Raw genomic sequence first — 18316 nt, 5'->3', positions numbered from 1 at the left:
TATGCTGCTCCTTATGTGTGGAAGAAGTTATCTGAGAAGACACCTAATTGGTTTTGAGCTGGACAAGCCATTTCATCAGGGGGATGGCCCTAGTCTGCCTATGGTGGGGTTATTTGAAAAAGAATCTCTTTTTGGAGCCACTGACACACACTAATGAATAAAAAATGTGTTTCCAGGATGTTCCTAAAACTTGCCTGTCAGAAGAGCTCGACCCTTTGGAGAGGGCACTGGGCTGGCAGTTGTTGAAGCTCGTGCAGTTGCAGGGTCATAGACGGCTAGAGCTGAGAGACTGCAGGGGTCCTTTCATCTATTGTGATTCTATAAGTGGAATAAAATTAATGTAGTGTGGTTGTTCCTATGTGCTGATACTATAGCGGTTTTCACCAAAATGAGAAAAAGATGGTTACAATGAGTTTTTCAAAAAGTTGGATGTATTCGGTTTGAAGTCCTATTATTCTGAAATTATGTTTTCTAAATCTGGGGGGTTAAAATATCTGATCTTTTATGAAATGATGGTAACAGAAGATAATGAAATAGCAGCCCTACAACGGTCACCCACTGGGGGTGGAGGAGTGTTTTACTAATTCTTGGAACCCAAATGTTTAGGAGCCACCAACCTAGTGCATCTGTGCCCCTCGTCCTATACCATGATGATCTGGACTCAGCAGCTTCTAGAAGGAAGACGGCTGATCCTCCCCTGCCTGGGGCCCTGTCTTGATAGACATAGGATGACATTTGACATCCTCTGAAATGACTATGGTTTTGTGCTCTGACTTTTTTTAAAGACTTTTTTTTAGTTGCAGATGGGCAAATACCTCTATTTTATTTATTTACGTGGTGCTGAGGATCAAACCCAGTGCCTCACGCATGTGAGGCAAGCACTCTACTCCTGAGCCACAACCCTAGCCCTTGTGCTCTGATCTTCAGCTGACCTTGTTTAATTAAGAGACCCACAGCCCCTGTGCCTTTTTGCAAATCTCTTGAGAGGTCAGGGAATATAATTTCTGGAGCTGGGGCCATTATTCATCTGCAGCCTGCAACCGGGGACTCCCAAACTTTGCTACTTGTTAAAATCACCTAGAGGACTTTTAAAAAATCCTAGTGCCAAAGTTGCACCCCATACTAGTTAATTTGGTGCTTCAGAGTGGAAGCTGGAGGTTGGACTTGGGCATCTTCGCCCTGAGTTAAGTAGGAGGAACTTCTGGCCCCAGTACTGTGAATTCTGCCCCAGGTAAGGTTCCTTTCCAGGAGGTAGGCCCACTGCTATTCCTCAGTCCTGTTCTGATTGTGACTGTTGCCTTGCTGGTTCTGATAGTTTGTCACACACACAAAAATGTGAACTGACACCCACTTGCAGAGATTCAGAACACACATGGCCTGGAGCTTGTAAAAACAAACCACCAGACCCACTGCAGACTGTGAGGCTCTGTTGTATTTGACTCTCTGTGTAGAAGTTCAGGTAGACATGGTCCTGCAGCCACTCTTGAGATCCCAGACTACAAAGACAGGTTTCCCGAGAGCATGTATGTACATATTAACTCTGATGCAAAATCCTGGGTTAGTCCAGGAAGAGATGGATAAGTAGTCTGGACTGACAGGCCATCAGGCACTTCTGTTTTATTGCTCATCATCTCTGAATGCCATCTCTGTTCCTGCCTTGTCTTCCCTCCTCTCTGGGGGACCCTGCCTGCCTTGGCAGCAGTCACTGAGCCCTGCATCCCATTCTTTCTGCCAGCTTTTGCTCCCCATCAGCCCCTTTTCTCCACACTGATCGTACATGCCCCTGGGTCCTGAGCCCCCTTCCCTTGATCCACTCCACGCTGCTGCCAGTTCCACCTTCAGCCTGCTGATTCCTTTCTTCTCTGTGCGATGGAAATAACCTTGAGGGCCACCAGCGACTCCCTCATCATCTCCACTGCTCTCCTTGGCTTCCCTGTGCTCATTCATGCTGCTGACCCAGCTTTATCACAAACCCCCGACCACACTGTGATGAGACCCTCGTCGGGCTTCTCTTCTGCCCCGGGCTTCTCCAGTCCCACTTTGGTTTCTGGTCCTCTGGGTCAGGGTCTGGGGCTGGTCCTTTTCTCTGCCCGTTTGCCTGCTCTCCTCCACTCCTGGGTCTCTATCCACAGTTCTGATCTCCCTCGAGCTTCTTCGTGTCTTTGGAGCCTCTTCAGAAGGCCTCTTTCTGGACTGGAGTCTTCCTCTCCTCCCAGCCTCGCCGCTAGAGCAGCTCTCCAGAGGCCTTCTCGCGTGGCTCGGCCTCTGTTCCGATGACTCCCTCTCACTCCCTCCCAACTGTCCTCTTCCTGGCAGTTTCACGAAGTTCTGTTTGTTCTTGACCCATAGTTTCCCTCATCACAATCTCTTTCCAGCTTAAGGGCCACCACCCTAGCCTGTCTAGACCTTCCTGAAACCATGTTCTCTGGCCAGGAACCAACTGCCCTACAGCCCACCTGCCCTAGAGCCCACCTGCCCTAGAGCCCACCTGCCCTAGGACCCTCCTGCCCTAGAGCCCACCTGCCCTAGGACCCTCCTGCCCTAGAGCCCACCTGCCCTAGAGCCCACCTGCCCTAGAGCCCACCTGCCCTAGGACCCTCCTGCCCTAGAGCCCACCTGCCCTAGAACCCACCTGCCCTAGAGCCCACCTGCCCTAGGACCCACCTGCCCTAGAGCCCTCCTGCCCTAGAACCCTCCTGCCCTAGAGCCCACCTGCCCTAGGACCCTCCTGCCCTAGAGCCCACCTGCCCTAGAACCCACCTGCCCTAGAGCCCACCTGCCCTAGGGCCCACCTGCCCTAGAACCCACCTGCCCTAGAGCCCACCTGCCCTAGAACCCACCTGCCCTAGAGCCCACCTGCCCTAGGACCCACCTGCCCTAGAGCCCACCTTCCCTAGAACCCACCTGCACAGGAACCCACCTGCCGTAGAAACCTCCTGCCCTAGAGCCCACCTGCCCTAGAACCCTCCTGCCCTAGAACCCTCCTGCCCTAGAAACCTCCTGCCCTAGAGCCCACCTGCCCTAGAGCCCACCTGCCCTAGAGCCCACCTGCCCTAGAACCCACCTGCACAGGAACCCACCTGCCCTAGGACCCTCCTGCCCTAGGACCTTCCTGCCCTAGAGCCCACCTGCCCTAGGACCCTCCTGCCCTAGGACCCACCTGCCCTAGAGCCCTCCTGCCCTAGAGCCCACCTGCCCTAGAGCCCACCTGCCCTAGGGCCCTCCTGCCCTAGGGCCCTCCTGCCCTAGGACCCTCCTGCCCTAGGACCCTCCTGCCCTAGAGCCCACCTGCCCTAGGGCCCTCCTGCCCTAGAGCCCACCTGCCCTAGAGCCCACCTGCCCTAGAACCCTCCTGCCCTAGAGCCCACCTGCCCTAGAGCCCACCTGCCCTAGAGCCCACCTTCCCTAGAGCCCACCTGCCCAGGAACCCACCTGCCCTAGGACCCTCCTGCCCTAGGACCCTCCTGCCCTAGAGCCCACCTGCCCTAGAGCCCACCTGCCCTAGAGCCCACCTGCCCTAGAACCCTCCTGCCCTAGAACCCACCTGCCCTAGAACCCTCCTGCCCTAGAGCCCACCTGCCCTAGGACCCACCTGCCCTAGGACCCACCTGCCCTAGAGCCCACCTGCCCTAGGACCCTCCTGCCCTAGGACCCACCTGCCCTAGAACCCACCTGCCCTAGAGCCCACCTGCCCTAGAACCCACCTGCCCTAGAACCCACCTGCCCTAGGACCCACCTGCCCTAGAGCCCACCTGCCCTAGGACCCACCTGCCCTAGGACCCTCCTGCCCTAGGACCCTCCTGCCCTAGAGCCCACCTGCCCTAGAGCCCACCTGCCCTAGAGCCCACCTGCCCTAGAGCCCACCTGCCCTAGAGCCCACCTGCCCTAGGACCCACCTGCCCTAGGACCCACCTGCCCTAGGACCCACCTGCCCTAGAGCCCACCTGCCCTAGAGCCCACCTGCCCTAGAGCCCTCCTGCCCTAGGACCCACCTGCCCTAGAGCCCACCTGCCCTAGGACCCTCCTGCCCTAGGACCCACCTGCCCTAGGACCCACCTGCCCTAGAGCCCTCCTGCCCTAAAGCCCACCTGCCCTAGAGCCCACCTGCCCTAGGACCCTCCTGCCCTAGGACCCACCTGCCCTAGAGCCCTTCTGCCCTAGGACCCACTTGCCCTAGAACCCACCTGCCCTAGGGCCCACCTGCCCTAGAACCCACCTGCCCTAGAGCCCACCTGCCCTAGAACCCACCTGCCCTAGAGCCCACCTGCCCTAGGACCCACCTGCCCTAGAGCCCACCTTCCCTAGAACCCACCTGCACAGGAACCCACCTGCCGTAGAAACCTCCTGCCCTAGAGCCCACCTGCCCTAGAACCCTCCTGCCCTAGAACCCTCCTGCCCTAGAAACCTCCTGCCCTAGAGCCCACCTGCCCTAGAGCCCACCTGCCCTAGAGCCCACCTGCCCTAGAACCCACCTGCACAGGAACCCACCTGCCCTAGGACCCTCCTGCCCTAGGACCTTCCTGCCCTAGAGCCCACCTGCCCTAGGACCCTCCTGCCCTAGGACCCACCTGCCCTAGAGCCCTCCTGCCCTAGAGCCCACCTGCCCTAGAGCCCACCTGCCCTAGGGCCCTCCTGCCCTAGGGCCCTCCTGCCCTAGGACCCTCCTGCCCTAGGACCCTCCTGCCCTAGAGCCCACCTGCCCTAGGGCCCTCCTGCCCTAGAGCCCACCTGCCCTAGAGCCCACCTGCCCTAGAACCCTCCTGCCCTAGAGCCCACCTGCCCTAGAGCCCACCTGCCCTAGAGCCCACCTTCCCTAGAGCCCACCTGCCCAGGAACCCACCTGCCCTAGGACCCTCCTGCCCTAGGACCCTCCTGCCCTAGAGCCCACCTGCCCTAGAGCCCACCTGCCCTAGAGCCCACCTGCCCTAGAACCCTCCTGCCCTAGAACCCACCTGCCCTAGAACCCTCCTGCCCTAGAGCCCACCTGCCCTAGGACCCACCTGCCCTAGGACCCACCTGCCCTAGAGCCCACCTGCCCTAGGACCCTCCTGCCCTAGGACCCACCTGCCCTAGAACCCACCTGCCCTAGAGCCCACCTGCCCTAGAACCCACCTGCCCTAGAACCCACCTGCCCTAGGACCCACCTGCCCTAGAGCCCACTTGCCCTAGGACCCACCTGCCCTAGGACCCTCCTGCCCTAGGACCCTCCTGCCCTAGAGCCCACCTGCCCTAGAGCCCACCTGCCCTAGAGCCCACCTGCCCTAGAGCCCACCTGCCCTAGAGCCCACCTGCCCTAGGACCCACCTGCCCTAGGACCCACCTGCCCTAGGACCCACCTGCCCTAGAGCCCACCTGCCCTAGAGCCCACCTGCCCTAGAGCCCTCCTGCCCTAGGACCCACCTGCCCTAGAGCCCACCTGCCCTAGGACCCTCCTGCCCTAGGACCCACCTGCCCTAGGACCCACCTGCCCTAGAGCCCTCCTGCCCTAAAGCCCACCTGCCCTAGAGCCCACCTGCCCTAGGACCCTCCTGCCCTAGGACCCACCTGCCCTAGAGCCCTTCTGCCCTAGGACCCACTTGCCCTAGAACCCACCTGCCCTAGGACCCACCTGCCCTAGAGCCCACCTGCCCTAGGACCCACCTGCCCTAGAACCCACCTGCCCTAGGACCCTCCTGCCCTAGAGCCCACCTGCCCTAGAGCCCACCTGCCCTAGAGCCCACCTGCCCTAGAACCCTCCTGCCCTAGAGCCCACCTTCCCTAGGACCCACCTGCCCTAGAACCCTCCTGCCCTAGAGCCCACCTTCCCTAGGACCCTCCTGCCCTAGGACCCACCTGCCCTAGAGCCCACCTGCCCTAGAACCCTCCTGCCCTAGGACCCACCTGCCCTAGGACCCACCTGCCCTAGGACCCTCCTGCCCTAGAGCCCACCTGCCCTAGAACCCTCCTGCCCTAGAGCCCACCTGCCCTAGGACCCACCTGCCCTAGGACCCTCCTGCCCTAAAGCCCACCTGCCCTAGGACCCTCCTGCCCTAGAACCCACCTGCCCAGGAACCCACCTGCCCTAGAGCCCACCTGCCCTAGAGCCCACCTGCCCTAGAGCCCACCTGCCCTAGAACCCTCCTGCCCTAGAGCCCACCTGCCCTAGAGCCCACCTGCCCTAGAGCCCACCTGCCCTAGAACCCTCCTGCCCTAGAGCCCACCTTCCCTAGGACCCACCTGCCCTAGGACCCTCCTGCCCTAGAGCCCACCTGCCCTAGAACCCTCCTGCCCTAGGACCCACCTGCCCTAGGACCCACCTGCCCTAGGACCCTCCTGCCCTAGAGCCCACCTGCCCTAGAACCCTCCTGCCCTAGAGCCCACCTGCCCTAGGACCCACCTGCCCTAGGACCCTCCTGCCCAGGAACCCACCTGCCCTAGGACCCACCTGCCCTAGAACCCACCTGCCCAGGAACCCACCTGCCCTAGAGCCCACCTGCCCTAGAGCCCACCTGCCCTAGAGCCCACCTGCCCTAGAACCCTCCTGCCCTAGAGCCCACCCGTCCTAGAGCCCACCCGCCCAGGAACCCACCTGCCCAGGAACCCACCTGCCCTAGTCGTTATTCCTGGAGCCCTGTGGTTCGAGCTGCTCACCAAGCTGCTCTCCAGCCTCTTCTCCCCTTCTCCCTCGCACAGACTCCGGCCTGGCGTCTGTCACCTGCCTCCAACCTTCCTTCATGCCATTCCCTTCTCTCGGTTCAACCAGATCCTGTTCATCCTTATATTTTTCTTTCCTGTGTATAAAATGTGTCTTTATCGAGAATAAAAAGTGTTTTTCCTCTGAACACATTTATATTCTTCTTGTCCTTTTCCCATAGTGCTTTTGTTTATTGGCTCGCTCATTGGTCTTCCCTGCTGTCCTCTACCCATAGGACTATAAGCTGTTTAGAGGGCCAAGGCTGCCTTCCCATGGGCTCCACAGTGCCCCCTGTGGGCCCTACCTGCATGGCAAGGGTTTTCAGCATCCACTTATTTGCGGGTTGATTTAAAATTGTGGGTTGAGGTGTTGGGTTATAGGGCCCAAGGTTTAATCACCAGCACTGGAAAAAAAAAAAAAGATGTGTGTAATTTTGTAATTTTAAGTTCCTTTCTTACAGCAAGAGAATTGTCTAGGACTAGTAAAAACAAGTATTTCCATAGAGTGAAGAAAAACCTGAGAGAGGAGCACAGTTAGTCTTCCTCCTGAAGAAGGAATCTAAGAAAGAACTTCTATAATTGAGAATTTAATGTAAGATAATTTAATACAGTGTGATCAGAATAATGGGGTTTATAATAGTTGATGGCACGTGTAGCATGTTATTTGACCACTAAATATGAGCCCCTCTCTCCTGATTTATAAGAGAGAGAGATAATTGTGTCTGATTCATAGAGTTACGAGCCTTAACTGGATTAACAAAACATCATGAGGTGTTAGCACAGTTGCTTTTCGACAAATGGTTGCTTAACATTTGTTAACCCCTTGTAAAGAATGTACTGTCGAGATGCCTGCTCCCTGAAGAGGCAGCCATGTGAGCAAGGCTGGGTCATCTAGGAGTGAGACTCATTGAGAACATTGCGTAGGCCAGGAAACTCGTGTGGGGCACCTCCCCTGGAAGGATTATGGTGGCTTCGGGGCTTTGGGGGATGGATAAGGCGCAGTCTTCCCCACAGAAGTGGTAACGATGGAGAGAAAGGTTGCAGACAAGTTGGAGAAAGAGAAACCGGGGGAAAGGTTAGGGGAGGCAAAGGGAGTTCTGTTCCAATGGAAGGAGACTCTAGGCACTTTTCCAAGATGATGAGGAGAAGGTCCATGTGCCTTCTCAAGTCCCCCCAGGGAGCTGGCCTGTTAGGTCTCTGCTCAGTTACTCAGGACATAGGGTTTATGAGATCGGAGTGGTTCTGTCCAGGACTTTGATCCATGGCCACAAACCATACTGGCCCTTGAGCTGGATTCTACCCCGACTCTGGGTCCTGCAGGACAGCTTGGGCAGCCACACTGAGCACCGGCTCAGTGTTTTTCTCACTGATGGAGCAATAGCACCATCTTTTTGTGACTGGAGGGCTCTCAAAGAGCCCAAGAACTAAGGATGCTGGAGAATATTAAGTGGACTCGCAGATGGTACCTGTCACGCTTTATTACCACCTGCACATATCCATCCAAATCTGGTTTTCCTATTAAAGATGAATTAACCCCCTCTTCAGCATGAGAAAAATTATCTGAAGCTTCCTTGGGATCATTGGGAAAGGAATTTAGACAAAAGCCTGAGGAAGGACCAAATTTTGTGTCAACTGTGCATACAGACTCACGCGGCCAGACTCAACCACCTCTTTTCTTTCCACAGGGGAAAGTGGAAGTGGAAGCTGGGAAGGAGGGGATGAAGTTTGAAGCAAGCGCTTTCTCGTACTATGGCGTCATGGCCCTCACAGCCTCTCCAGGTGAGTTTGGATCTTGCTTCCTAGGCCGGGCCTTGCTTTAGGCAGTCCTGCCCTTCTGCAGCAGCTTTCTCTCGGTACTTGCCGATTGACTTTATTTACTTACTTTCTGAACTTTTTATTGATGTTAATCATAGTGTACACCTTTGTGAGTTTCACACACTGAACACACCTGTGTAGTCTAGCATCGAGGTCGAGACAGAGCATCACCCACCTCACAGAAGCCCCCTCAGGCTTCCCGAGTCACTGACCCCCAAAGCAACTACCATCTTGAGCTTTGTATAAATGGAATTATGCAAATGTACTCTGGAGCTCTGCTTCTCCCCCTCGGTGTTGTGCTTGTCACCCTGGTCTGTGGTCCCTGTGTGTGCTTGTATATGTTTCTTCTTGCTGCATTGTAGTATTCCATTGTGAGACTCTACAGCTGATGGACACTGGTAGTGTACTTTCCTGTTTGGGGCTACTTGAACTGTGTGCGGAACCTTCCTGGCCATGTCTTTGGTAAACGTGTGTGTGTTGAAGTGGAACTGCTTGTCATGGCCTACGTGCTTCCTCAGCTCAGGTGGACACTGCCCAATAGTTCCCAGAGGGTTGTACGAGTCACACCCCTGCCTTTTCTGTGAGGTTCCAGTCACTCTCCACCTAACACTGGAGACTTCTAAATGTTAGCTACTCTGGAAGTTCTTATTTGCATCTTTCTGAGAATGAACAAGGTTGTTGATATCTGCAGCCTACGGCCACCTCTCCTCATCTAGAGAGCAGGCCTTTTGAGTTGGCCAGCTAAGGGGGGTGGTATGCCATGGTAGATTAACCAAGAGCTCCGTGCAAAAGATTCCAAGATGCTATAAGGCTGCCCCAGTCCTAGCAGGGCATGAACATGGACATGCCTGGTGTGCTTGCTCACCTTGGATGGGTCTTGAGTGCACCTCTGCATTTGCAATGGAGGGCATTCACTGACAGCCTTGCTCTGGCTGGAGCAGGTCAGCAGGTAGACAGGTGCCGGAGTGCCACCTTGTGGCCAAAATGCCAAATGATAGATTGTCTTGGGAAACAGACCTCAACCTAAAAATAACCCAACCTAAAAAGATGACTGTCACTTTTGAAAAGCACTCTTAAAAAAGGGAGAGGACATCTCCAGACAAGTCTGTTTTTGTGATGTTGTCTCTATCTACTGTGCCAGCCGGCAGTCTGAGGGGCCCAAGGATGTTACAGGGCACTGTAGAAAACCAGGGCACTGTCGCATGTCTCTCAAAGTTCTAAACTTCCTTTGGCCCAAATGCATCTCCTCACTGTCCCATGCAAGTCTAGGAGGGCAACAGGCATTGACCAACTGCTGACAGACACCCAGTATGAACACAGGCCTTTCTGACCCTAGTTAGTAGGTGTGTCTGTGGTAAACTTGAAGGTGATCTTCTATTTTCACTGTTGGCTTGTGTGAGAGAGGCTTTTAGCCAGACATGAGAAGACCTGGGTTCATATAGCCACGGTTCCATCATTATAGGCTATATGACATTGGGACAGGTCCTTGGCTTCCTCATTGTTGAAGAAATATGGTAATATTTCCTCCTGTGATTATTAGGATAGAAGGCAGTGGTGGTTCCACAAGTGTGCTGTGACCTTTACAACATGAGCAGAAATGTCTTATAATAGAAAGATGTTGTCATTGTGACTACTTTTGGCAGCCAGCCTCAGATTAGCCTCAGGTTAGCAGAACCAGATCTGTGTGGTGACTTTGAAAAGAAAGAAGCCCCACCTGTGCTCTTTCATTGATTGCTGGTTCTCTAAACCTAATATTAGCCCAGGGCATATTGAACCACATTCTAGGGACAAATCTCATTCAGAAGAGGAAGTGAAGAGTACCCCTTCACTAGCAAGGCCCTGGGGTGGCAATATCCTCCCTCGCCTAGTTTGAAGCTATCAATAAAGAAGGGAAGTTTATTAACAGTATTTCACTTATTCCGAAGCCTAGTGTTGAACTTGACTGTACATCTAGCTGTCTGGAATTTTGTATATTCATTGAGGGATGCATTTAGTGCAGGCACTTCAAGATAAAGAGATGCCTGTCTCTATTTATTAAAGTTAGCTGTCTGGAAAAAACCTACAATCCTTGGTTTTCAAGATGTGCCCAACATTGTGTGTCCACCGCAGCTCCCCCTCCGAGTAAGTGGCAATGAGCATGACCTTGATCAGCCATGCTCAGGAAATCTGGGCTTGAAATGCTTTATTCAGTTTCCTCTATTTTGAAATTTGAAATTATTCCAAAGCAGTGCAAAGCATCAGGTCAAAAAAGACTCACCGAGAATGTGAATGAATTGAATAATTAATTACTTGCCACAGAAACCAGCGCTGTGGGCTGTGCGCTGAATAAGTATTGGGTGCGGCTTGGCCATCCTCTTGGTTGATCAGTTGGGCTCCCTTTTTGGGTGGCTATTTGTGATGAGGTCCTTAGCAGTAGCATGTTTGGGGGCTGCAAACCTTGATTCGGTATTATTGGCTTAAGAGATTTCTAGGCGAGGCAGGGAGCATGTGAATAGGATTTCTCCCGACTGAAGCCTCCCTGGTACCTCTTCCTGGAAAGCAGTGTGGGCTTTGTTTGTCATATTACGTGGCTTTTGCATATCTGTGATTGAATGCTCCTATCAGTAGAACAGGTGTCCACTCCTGTCCCTTGATTACAGAGATCTCTTGCCTTTCAATATGGTCTCACCCTGTTTTTCTCCATTTTTTCAGTTCCTTTGTCCCTGTCTCGTACCTTTGTTGTCAGCAGAACAGAGTTGTTAGCAGCAGGTTCTCCAGGTAATTCTGCATGTTTCCTTTTCATTCTCCTGATTTGCCTCCCCGACCCTGCACAAGCTGGCTAGCCTGGTCTGCTCCCTCTATTTGGACAAATCTGCTTCTCATTTTCCTTGGAGCCCTGAGACTAAGGTTCTCTGATCAACAGTGAGCCATTCAGGAAAGCGTAAGCCACTGTAGGTACAGAAAGAGCTCGGAAAGCTGGGAAAGGATTCAGGAACACAGAAAAGGAGAATGACAGGCATCCTTAATGTCACCTGCCCCATCCCACCTGCACTGCTGGCCTGGAATTCTCGGGTCAGCAAGGGGGCGGCGTCTTTTGTACCTTCCTGTGTCCTCCTGGAGTGTGGAGTTTGCAGGGTCTCAAAAGCTGAGGCTAGAACACATTCATCTTCTATAGAATGTATTACGTCAAAAGCCTGAAGGACCGTGATCTTTTCTTAGCAAACTAGGATAGTTCTCCATCCACAGAGGTCAACAACATTCCTGTTTCTTTGGTCATTTTTCCAGCATCCATGTGAACAGGGGGCATGTATTTCTGCTTACTATCAGGCAGGTGGCCCCCGCTTCTCCCTGTTTCCCTTTGTTTGTTTTGAAATTAGTACCATGCACATTCCTAACCAGCTGCTGATTACTGCCCTGCAGGAGAGTTTGGCTATGCCTAGCTAATATGTCCACCCATTAAAAAGAAAGGCTTAATCTTTCTTTAATTAAACTTGCTGGACTTTCCTATTGGGTAACACAACTTTTATATTTATTCTGTTCCATACAGCTTATGTTTTTAAACCTGACTGATGAAATTTGCATCTTATAATCCAGTTTAGCAAAACTCTACAATGCTGATATTCGGTAAAAGAGGCAAACTTTGTCTTAGAAGTAAACTAATGTTCCCTCAGATCTTTGCTTCTAAAGTTTGGGGGTAAGATGTCATAGAGCTCTAAACAAACCAGCCAGCAAAATACATGTGTGTGTGTGTGTGTGTGTGTGTGTGTGTGTGTGTGTGTACACACATTTTTTCATTTTGTTTGCTTGCATCTGTTACCTGTTTAAAATGTTCAGATGCTAAACCAGGTGACTTTTGGATGAAGCCCCTGGACATGTAATTTGCATTTTACTTTTACCATAGAACTTAGAAATTTCTCAGCTCTGCCTGCTTCATCTGATCCAGTGATAGTGAAGTCCCCTTTTGTAGTGTTGGGATGCTCACATTGCAATAATGTGTGATACCTAGCAAGCGGGAGTTGGATGGAACCAGTGATTTCCAGCCTCTTCCAGAAAGGAGCCTTTTGGCTCCAGGCAGGAGGCTGGGAATGTTTCTTTATTGTGTCTTCTAGCTAACTGCTTAAAGGAAGGAATTGAGTCTGAGGCAGGATGGATAAAATCAGCCAGGACAAAACAATAAAATAAGAAGCCAGCAAAAAATAAAAATTGAAATTTCCCCCCATAATTTTATGAAACCTTAGCACATAAATTGGATGACAAAGTATGACCTGAACTGAGGGACAGCTTCTCCAGCCTTGACTCTGTGTGGTAAGGGTCTCTCTGTATCTCATCATAGGTGAATGCATTTGATTCCAGGGGATGCCCCAGAATTGTTGGATGGTGCATGTAATATGGGGCAGACAGATCATATTACCTTCCTAAATTTTAGGACATCTCTGGTCTCCAAGGGTTTTTGGATAAATTGTGGACCTGTATTATTAATTGTTATAATGACTGCACTTGAGATGCAAGCTGTGAACTGAAACCAAGTGTTGTGTGCCCACTTGATTATGCCAGGCATCTGTGCGCTATAGAAGGAGTTCTGGGAAATGGGCTGCTTCTCCAGGCACTACTATGGCATACGACAGGAGTGGGCTTCAGGTAAAGGAGAGGGTCCATCCCCAAAAACAAAGGGCTATGGTCACTAACAAGTATGCAGAGGCCCCAGTCTCCACCTGCCAGTGCATAAGGTCTCACCAAAAAGCCAAGTGTCCTGTCAGTGCCTTGCTTTTACACCTTTAAATTTTAACACTTAGAAGTAAACACTGTTTGAAAAAGTATAGGCCTGTAATCCTAGAGGCAGGAGGATCACAAGTTCAAAGTTGAGACCCTGTCTCACAATGAAAAAGGGCTGAGGTTGTGGCTTAGTGGTTAAGCACTCCTGAGTTCAATCCATATTACCCCACCCCCTGAAAAAAGTTATCTATAGAAATGCTGATGGGATTTATGGCCAAAGCCCAGAGGTACAGTAGGATCCCTTGTCTCAAAGAAGTAATAGAGGCAAAGCAGGTGAGGTGGTGCATCCTGTAATCCCAGCAACTCAGGAGGCTGATGCAGGAGGATCACAGGTTAGAGGCCAGCCTCAGCAATTTAACGAGGCCCTAAGCAACATAGTGTGACCCTGTCTCAAATAAAAAGGGGGACTGGGGTTGTGGTTCAGTGGCAGAGTGATCACTTAGCACAAGTGAGGCACTGGGTTCGATCCTCAGCACCACATAAAAATAAAATAAAGATATTGTGTCCACCTACAACTATTATATATATATATATTTTTTTTTAAAATAAAAAGAGCTGAGGATGTGGCTCAGAGGTAAAGCACCCCTGGGTTTAATAAAAAAAAAAAAAAAAGCCCAAGAAACAACTCCTCATGTTTCTGTTATTGTGGGTGACATTATCACCACGAGGAAAGACTTTGTCCTGAGGATTGGTGCGTAATGAAGAGTCTGAGGAAGCTAATAGGAGAGAATATGAAATGTTAACAAGGCACTTTTATCAAGTTCATACTGAGTGTCAGATGTTATGCTAAGCATTTTGTTTTTCTTTTTACCCCTCAGATCTTATGAGGTAGGTACTTTATTGTGCACTTTTTACAGATAATGAATTTGAAGCTTAACAAACTTGGTCACCTGTTCTAAAGTTCCATCTGCATTGATAAATTATTAATGTGCCTTGTTCTTATAGAAGATAGTGGAAAGAAACACGAGAAACTGCTACACTGAATTTAATTTTGACTAGCAGTGGAAAACTGGTTAATGACATGACAATTGTAGACATAAAAGTTTTGAGATGGAAATCTTAAAAGAAAACAGATTCATCATCTGAGAGTCCCAGAGCACTAATGTTTATTCCAAATGTCTTATTTAAAGAGGGACATTTACAAATGGAGGTTAAGATGGGGGATCAGGATGGGCTGAAGGGTTGGTAACACATGGTATAAAGAACAGCAGCTGAGGGGCTAGGGTTGTGGCTCAGCAGTAGAGCACTCGCCTAGCATGTGTGAGCCCTGGGCTCGATCCTCGGCACCACAAATAAATGAATGAATGAATGAATAAATAAATAAATAAAAACAAAGGTATTGTGCCCATCTAAAACTAAAAAAAAGCATTTGGCCTGGAAAAGAGTAGACTACAGGGGGACTTGACTCTCCTCATATTTTAAGGACTATTTTTTTCAAATAGCAGAGGAATAAAAGTTGTCCAGTAGTACTCTGGAGTGGAAGTGAGACTAGGTTGTCACTGAAAGCCAGGGAGGCTGAGTTTGATTGGCCATGAGGACACTTTCTGATAATTGAAGGGCAAGACTAGATACTCTTCTAAGGGAGTATCTGTCAGGGAAAACTTGCAAAAATAGGTCCCCTCCATACCTGTGACATCATACAATTCAGGACCTGTTTGTTGTGAGCACCCAGTTAATATCTGTGCAACAGAGATGGTTGGGAAAGCAAAAATGGAGAAAGCCTTGTAGGGATAGGTCTTATTTTTATTAAAAACTACAATAAATTTCCTCTAAGAGTAAGAACAATACTCACCTGCAACTCCTTTTACTTTATCTTATTGAAAGGATGTTATCAAAACCTCACCAAAGCTGGGCACGGTGGTGCATGCCTAAAATTCAAGCAGCTTGGGAGGCTAAGGCAGGTGGATTATGAGTTCAAAGCCAGCCTCAGCAAAAGTGAGGTGCTAAGCAGCTCAGTGAGACCCTGTCTCTAAATAAAATACAAAATAGGGCTGGGGATGTGGCTCAGTGGTTGAGTGCCCCTGAGTTCAATTCCTGGTATTCCCCTGCCACCCGGAAAAAAAAAAAAAAAAAAGCTTCACTTAGAACTGAGTGTGGTGGCACACCCCTATAATCTCAGAAGGTTGAGGCAGGAGGTTTGAAAGTTCAAGGCTAGCCTCTGAAATGTATCAAGACCTTCTCTCAAAATTAAAAGAACCATGGATATAGCTTAGTCATAGTGTTTGTCTCGCATGTACAAAGTCCCTGAGTTAAATCCCCAGTACTGCACAAGGAAAAAAAAAAACAGGAAAAAAATCTTAGTCCAGGTTCTTGAGGATTTGGTATACTCAGTGTTCTGTATTCCTGAGCTATCCTCCAGCTGCCTGGTGGGATTACTGGATTAGAGACAAAGGTAATAGGCTTGGCTGGGGGTCATGGAATGAGAAAACAGAAGTATTTTGAGCCATTTAAAACACATATGGATTTATGGACATTCTCCAGTCTTTTTTTGGTTTTGTTTCTGGCAAAGGTAAGAGCCATCCTCTTGTAACCTATGTTGATATCAGGTGACTTTGCTATCTCAGGCCTTGTCCCTCATCTGTATATTTCATAGCATTCAGTGATGTTCCTCCCAAAGATACAAGGCCACTGTGAGACTTGGGAGGATTCTGTCACAACTGAGATTAACATAATCTGTCCCTGAGAAGCCAGTGAGGCTATCTGTGCAGGACGCCTGTGTTGTAGCTGCAGGGCAACGGCACCTGGGATAAGCTCATGGGGCTTGTGTGGTAATTATTAGTTTTCAGTTGGAATAAAGAGCCGACCATTGGCTACCTCTACTTTAAGAGGCATTTTCTCCTTTTCTAGGTGAAAATAAGTCACCTCCTCGCCCATGTGGCTTAAATCACTCAGACTCTCTCAGTCGAAGTGACCGGATTGACGCAATAACACCAACGCTGGGGAGCAGTAATAACCAGCTCAATTCTTCATTTCTGCAAGTCTACATCCCTGATTACTCAGTGCGAGCCCTTTCCGACCTTCAGTTCGTCAAGGTAGGTGAAGAGAGGGTGGCTTGGCTGGACCCTGCGGTAGATGCCAACTTCTATGGCAGATTGTTGGGGCTTCCTAGCCCCTCCATTGTGCTTTCCCTTTGAAACTGTGTTCCAGTTCTTCTCCACAAACCCTCTCTCCCTCAGCTGGGCCCAGGACTAAGTCTAGGAAACACATTTATCCTTTGGCTGTACCAATTGAGCTGCCAAATCAAAGGTGGCCTGTTCAGGGCCTGGGAGCTGGAGATCTGGAGAAAAAGAGCCAACATTTTCCAAAAAGCATTCGTGAGCCCATGACAAGTGACTCTGGATAGCTTGGAAGGGGTGAGCTTGGGAGACTCACAAGGCTACTGAGGGGGATGCACCTCTGGAGAGCCTCCTCTTGCCTTCTGCCCTGGAGATAGGTCCTTTTCTTAGTGTAGTGGAAGCTCATGTCTATTTTCTCATCTCTCTGGTATTGAGTCAAAATTTGGAAATGATTTACATCAGTAAATTTTGTTTGCCATAGTCAATCTGAACTTTAAAAAAATGCCTCCATTTAAGCCTGGAACCCTGGCACATGCCTGTAGCCTCATCTACTTGGGAGGCTGAAGCAGGAGGATTGTTCAAGGCCAGGCTGGGCAACATAGTGAGACCCTATCTCTCAAAGGGAATTTAAAAAAAAATGGCTTAGTTTATGCTCAAGGATGATTTTCTCCTGTAGTAACTACTATTATACATTAAATCCTTTGGGGGGATTTAATGTATAATATATGTTAGAGACAAGAGGACCTAAAATTAAGCATTCTCTTGGTTTGTTTTCTGTGTCATCTTCTGGTCCCAGATCTCAAGACAGCAATACCAAAATGCCTTGATGGCATCCCGGATGGACAAAACCCCTCAGTCTTCAGACAGTGAAAACACTAAAATTGAATTGACTCTTACGGAGCTGCATGATGGGTTGCCAGATGAGACGGCCAACCTGCTCAATGAACAAAACTGTGTGACACACAGCAAGGCCAATCACAGCCTGCACAACGAAGGCGCCATCTAGGGGTGCCTACACTGGCCCTCCTCGACCGTCCCCCGCCTGAGGCTCTGGCCTCTGTCAGACCATGACTTCATTAGTATGAGCTTGTCTGCCATGCTGCGTCCTGCAACATTCTGAGACCAAAGACTTTGTCCCCTTCCTGGAAGCCGCAGAGGACAGCAAGAGAAGGAATGAGAAACTAGAGATGAGAAAGCGACAGCTGGGGCACGATGTTCAAGATTTTGGAGATGAACTTCTTCGCCCAAATAGAATCATGTTTATTTTTTCAGCTGTACCTTTTATCATTTACTCACTCTCCTCCCTCAATTTGCATGAAGTTGAAAATTGTTGCGATTTATTTTTTCAAGATATCATGTTTTTCAAAAGTGTCTTTTGCAGAGTTTTAACTTGTTCTGTCTGAACTCTGCTGTGGTCCCATGATGTGACCCTAATAGGATGGACTTGCCCCACAAGTGGCCTGCCGTGGCCTTCCCAGGGAGGGACACCCTTCCTCTGTGCCCCAGTGGGTGTCGCTGTCGAACTTGATGGATGAATGAAGAAAACCGTGTCACTGCAGAACCTGCCAAGTCTGTCGTCACTGTGGGGTGTGGCATGCAGAGGGACCTGTGGTCGGTTGCCTCTCTGTGCTAAGTGTTGTTTTTGAGAATTTAATGTTTAACCATGCCCCTTTCCCTCAGGAAGGTTTAACGTTTGCTTGGGAATGTGATTTTGCTCCCACCCTAAGGAATTTTTATCACCAAAATGAATGTTAATGAATTTTAAACCCATGGTTTATCATTGGCAAGAGGCAAGTTGACTTCATCCTGAAATTCCTTTGGCCTGGGGTCTCTGGCTCAGCCAGAGGTCCCCTCACACCCCAGTTCACAGAGCGCCGTCTCCCAGCCCTTGCTCTTGCTAACCCAGGATGCTGCTACACAGATGCCAAATGGAGACCTTCCACAGGGCTTTTCAGTAAACATGAGGTGTGGAGGTCACGTCCCTTCCCTTCCCACGGGAACATATGTAGTTATCAGAACAG

General features: G+C 50.3%; 1 protein-coding gene across 2 annotated transcripts in view; it reads left to right on the top strand.

The window, feature by feature from the left end:
• Nucleotides 1-18061, top strand: part of Cnnm2 (cyclin and CBS domain divalent metal cation transport mediator 2) — a 130350-nt gene extending 112289 nt beyond the window's left edge. Inside the window, exons 5-8 of one of the 2 annotated variants that reach the window (XM_005333610.5) lie at nucleotides 8358-8451; nucleotides 11179-11244; nucleotides 16087-16271; nucleotides 17092-18061. In XM_005333610.5, the coding sequence (XP_005333667.1) occupies nucleotides 8358-8451; nucleotides 11179-11244; nucleotides 16087-16271; nucleotides 17092-17301 (555 nt within the window). In that variant the 3' untranslated portion in view covers nucleotides 17302-18061. The remainder of the gene's footprint in view (nucleotides 1-8357; nucleotides 8452-11178; nucleotides 11245-16086; nucleotides 16272-17091) is intronic. The other variant, XM_005333611.5, reaches the window with a different exon arrangement.
• The last annotated feature ends 255 nt before the right edge of the window (nucleotides 18062-18316 follow it).

Source organism: Ictidomys tridecemlineatus, chromosome 1 (genome assembly GCF_052094955.1).
Source record: "Ictidomys tridecemlineatus isolate mIctTri1 chromosome 1, mIctTri1.hap1, whole genome shotgun sequence".
NCBI classification, from domain to species: domain Eukaryota; kingdom Metazoa; phylum Chordata; class Mammalia; order Rodentia; family Sciuridae; genus Ictidomys; species Ictidomys tridecemlineatus.
This window is presented reverse-complemented; position numbering and strand designations above follow the sequence as displayed.